Raw genomic sequence first — 5,000 nt, forward strand, 5'->3', positions numbered from 1 at the left:
GCAGATCAAAGGCTAATTGGAAGTCGTATCTGTTGGGGGGTTTTCTGGTTTCTCCTGGAGGATGATGGGATTGAAGTTGGAGCTCCTCAGACCGAATCGTCTCTGACCTCCTGCAAGCTTCCTGTAATTAACGTGAACCTTCGTTCTTCATCCTTCCATCTGTTCAGGTGTTCGCGTGTTCATGAGGGCTTTTAATTTGAAATGTGAGCAGGAAGTGTTGAGTTTGTACTAGCAGGGTCACACAGGAGCTTTAACAGATCTGATTGGTCCTCCATCGTCCTGACCTCCTTCTCTTCTCTCCTCTCAGATCCCTCAGATCAGCTACGCCTCCACTGCCCCGGAGCTCAGCGACGACCGGCGCTACGACTTCTTCTCCCGGGTCGTCCCTCCGGACAGCTTCCAGGCTCAGGCCATGGTGGACATCGTCAAGGCGATGGGATGGAACTACGTGTCCACGGTGGCCTCGGAGGGCAGCTACGGGGAGAAGGGCGTGGACGCCTTCATGCAGCTCTCCAGAGAAGCAGGTGAGACGGGCTGGAGGAGGGGGGGGGGGGGGGGGGGGGGGTCTGATGAAGATGTTCTCTGGTGAAGTTGCTCTGCTGTTCGGTCCCTGCAGGGGGCGCTGCAGAGTTTTCTGTCTCTGTTGTGTTGCAGCTGCTTCTTCTCTTTATTGTCTCTGAAACTCTGACATCGAATGGTCAGGTATAGGTCACTTCCTGTCCCACCTGCTTGCCCCGCCCCCTCCCCTCACCTGCTGCACATGAACTCAGAGAAACTTCAGACGAGTGTTTCTGTTCCGTTTTCTGTTTTCCAGCTCGTGAACTCGTGATGACGCAACTTCAAAACTTTTTTTTGAGGACTTTGGCTTCTCGAAAACAGAGAGGAGGTCCCAGTGATACCGTGATGGTGGTCTGATTACCCATGATGCACTGCAGACAGGAGCTCTGCTGCTGTTAAAGGGACGGTTCCACTAAATGTGGACAGAGATGCCGTCAGCTGACGACAGATTTAAACCTCCTCAAAGGAAGAAAATCCTGCAGACGATCAGATACAAACTTGATTCACGGCAGCTTTACGGATTTAATTGGTGTTGATTACTGCGAATAATCTCTGTGACATTTAGAGAAATCTGACGCTGCACAGCAGCTCGGCTGCACGCTGACATTTATGTGCTGCTGTTTTGAGGGGATTATTAAAGGACACGGCGCTGCCGAGGACATACGGAGACATCCGGACACACCCGGAGACATCCGGAGACGCCTGGAGACATCCGGAGACATCCGGAGACATCCAGAGACGTCCAGAGACTTTAGTTTTAATAGAAATGAACACATGAAACTCTTTAACATGTTACAACTTATTGTGAAAAGAAAACAGCCTCTGATTCCTGATGTGAAGATCAGAAAAGTTTCATTATGAGATCAACACAAGAATTAGTTTTTATTCAGACGTTATTCTCTCATCAAAGATTTCTGACAACAAAACCTGAAAATGTTCTTTAATTCAGCTGATAGCTGTGTGTGTGTGTGTGTGTGTGTGTGTGTGTGTGTGTGTGTGTGTGTGTGTGTGTGTGTGTGTGTGTGTGTGTGTGTGTGAGAGAGAGAGAGCAGGTCTTTGTAGTTTATCAGCACATTAGTAAATAATCCAGCCTTTATTGATTGCAGAGCTTCCTTCCATCAGCTAACACACACACACACACACACACACACACACACACACACACACACACACACACACACACACACACACACACACTCTCACACACACACACACACACACACACACACACACACACACACACACACACACACACACACACACACACACACACACACACACACACACACACACACACACACACTCTCACACACACACACACACACACACACACACACACACACACACACACTCTCTCTCTCTCTCTCTCTCTCTCTCAGTAATGCAGTGTTTAGTCATGAGACTGATTATCAGGACAGTTTCTGTGTGATCAGCAATTTTCATTCGTGCTCCTCAGAGGAGGAACTCTGAAGCCTCCAGTGTGTCGTTCTGAACAACCAATCACATCGCAGCATCGCTGCCGTTACTGCACGTTGAACTGGCTCCTTTTAAACTTTTATTCTCCTACAAAAGATTTTCGGAAATTCTTTCCTTTAATAATCCATCTGTTGAAGGTGTAAAACCTGAAGTGAACCTGCGTCTCATGACAGGTTATTATATTATTATATTATTATATTGTTATATTATTAGTATCATTATATATGATGGGATTGAGGCTGGAAGCTGCTGTTATTATCTCTGAATCAGGAGGACTGAAGGGAAACGCTGGGAGATATTTACAGCCTGAGAGGTGCTCACAGCAGGAGGGAAGAAGCTGTGACATCACAGCAGGAGGGAAGAAGCTGTGACATCACAGCAGGAGGATTCAGGTTCCTTCAAATCACTCAAATCTGTCTCTTTACTCAGTTTAATACGTAGGAGACGTTTCCGTCAGTAAACTGATTTCATTCTGATGAACGAAGCAGCTTTCACATCATATTTGTTCATATTCAGTCAAACTGTTTCGTTAAAAGTTGATGAATTTGCTCTTCACAGGTTTTGTTCAAAGGATTTAAGCAGATTTTTGGACATTAATTCATAATAAACATCATCGCCTGAGTCGGACTGAATATCAGAATATTTGCATCATGGTGTCGTTTTCACATTTTTGTCACAAACTTTGGTCATTTTTTAGCTCCTGATGTCGTTCTAGTTGAATTTAAAACGTCTCCGTCTGTCTGGACTCGTTGTTCCTCGTATTTTAAAATCTTTGTTCTTCATATTCAGCTGTAAAGCTTCTGAGAGTCAACACGTCCTGAGCTGGAACGGGACGCTGAACCTGCTGGACACCGAACATCTTGAGCACTTTGTACATGTTCAGCACACGTTCGCATGTTTTCATCAAAAAGTTCATTTTGCTGCGTTTTTTTCTCAAAACTTTTGTGGAGATTTAACTGATTTATTTCGCGGTAAAATTTTGTGAACAAGCAAAAATTGCAAGTCGAGGAAAAGAAAACTTGATGGTTGGAAATGAACACTTATTATTGGTAATAAAGTCAGTTTTATTTTGAAAGGAGACTTTATGATGTCATACTTTCAGCAGAGATTGAAAATATTTGCGTTAACTTTTGTGAGTTTATTTAAAACCAGGTTTAAAACTCGTTAAATAAAACGTCAGCAGAGCAGTTTGAGATGATGTCACTAACGGTAGTGCCCCCCCCCCCCCCTCCACCCCTCCCCCCCCACCCCACCCTCCAGCCTGTTTCCATTAGGCTGCAGAGTGATTGCAGCATCTCTCCGGTTAATTCTCCGGTTTGATTACTTGGAGTCTCTGCAGACGTCTCAGCTGTTTATTAGCCTCTTTAGCGGGCGGGACACGGAGCAGTGACACCGCACTCATCACCGCGGGGGAGGATAGAAAGGAGGACGGCGGGGATGAAAAGGGAGGCGGGTTTCACTTCATCACACCGCGGAGCGTTACCGTGGGAACGATGGCCGGTCCGAAGCCATTCAGGAAGAGATCGGTCAGGGACCGTTAGACTCTCGTGTTCATAACGTGGTTCACAGGCCAGCAGGCCGCCGTCCATCACCTCCATCCTCTGTGGAAACCAGCGTCCTCCAGTCTCATCCTCCATCACACCGCTGACTCATCCTGCTTCTTACCGGATCCTTTGTCAGCACATTCAAGTTCAAACTGTTTCTCTCGTCTATTTATCTAAATTTATGTCAATAATCACGTCACATCAGCAGCAGTTCCATATGAAGTTTCAGGCTCCGCCCCCTCAGACCACCTCCCCCTCCCCCCGGCCTGATAAATCATGTAAATAACGCCTGTGAAGTGTAGAAAGGGTTAAACTCAGTCTTTAATAATGAAGCTGCTGTTGTTCAATCTCAGAAGTTTCCTCTTTTATCTTCTAACATTCTCCATCGGCTCCTTCAGGGACCTCAGCTCATTATCAACACCGTTGTTCACGCTGCGCTCTGTGTGTGTGTGTGTGTGTGTGTGTGTGGGTGTGCGTGTGTGTGTGTGTGTGTGTGTGTGTGTGTGTGTGTGTGTGTGTGCGTGTGTGTGTGTGTGTGTGTGTGTGGGTGTGCGTGTGTGTGTGTGTGTGTGTGTGTGTGTGTGTGTGTGTGTGTGTGTGTGTGTGTGTGTGTTGCAGTAAGCCCATCCAGCCTCATGAATGACACACTCTGATATTGTTCCCTGAGCTGCGTCTGCCAGGAGCAACATCCCGATGCCTGCCTGATCTAATCTAATCTGATCTGATCTAATTTAATCTAATCTGATCTAATCTGATCTGATCTGATATAATCTGATCTGATCTAATCTGATCTAATCTAATATAATATAATCTGATCTGATCTAATCTAATCTAATCTGATCTGATCTGATCTAATCCAATCTAATATAATCTAATCTAATCTGATCTGATCTGATCTAAGATAATCTAATCTAATCTAATCTAATCTGATCTGATCTGATCTAATCTGATCCGCTCGTCCAGACGGCAGCAACAAGAATATTCAGTGTTTCTATTTATATTTTTTGTTCATCCAGCTGTCGTCAGTCTCAGAGTCCGATCAGGGTTTCATTTAAAATGCCTCCTTTTACATGAGTATTCTTCCTGATGTCACCCGTAACGTGCGGTGAATGACCTTCCATTATTGGACTGGTTTCATCGTGGACTCCATCATTTGTCTCCGGAGTCAAAGTCGCTTTCTGTTCTTGGTTTTGTTCCTGATTTCTTTCTGCTCGTCACAACATTTAAAAGTTGAATCTAAATCTCATCTGCCCCAGAGCAACAAGCTCCGCCCCCTCCCGTGTACGGAGCGCCATATGTTCCTCTGATGGAAACAACCGCTCCACCATCGACCCATTTTCTTAATTTGGCGCCCCGGTGTGTTCCCTCCAGACGAGCTCAGAGCGAAGCCGATCCGGCACACTTGGAGGCGATGAAGCGTCG

General features: G+C 45.9%; 1 protein-coding gene across 4 annotated transcripts in view; it reads left to right on the forward strand.

The window, feature by feature from the left end:
- The window catches only part of grm7 (glutamate metabotropic receptor 7), a 94,615-nt gene that overhangs the window by 38,820 nt on the left and 50,795 nt on the right, over positions 1-5,000 (forward strand). For all 4 annotated transcript variants that reach the window (XM_069175368.1, XM_069175374.1, XM_069175382.1 and 1 more), the window contains exon 2: positions 308-524. In XM_069175368.1, coding sequence (XP_069031469.1) covers positions 308-524 — 217 coding nt within the window. The remainder of the gene's footprint in view (positions 1-307; positions 525-5,000) is intronic.

This window comes from Embiotoca jacksoni, unplaced genomic scaffold (genome assembly GCF_022577435.1).
Source record: "Embiotoca jacksoni isolate LCO1_2020_lvr unplaced genomic scaffold, fEmbJac1.0.p SCAF_104, whole genome shotgun sequence".
Lineage (NCBI taxonomy): Eukaryota > Metazoa > Chordata > Actinopteri > Embiotocidae > Embiotoca > Embiotoca jacksoni.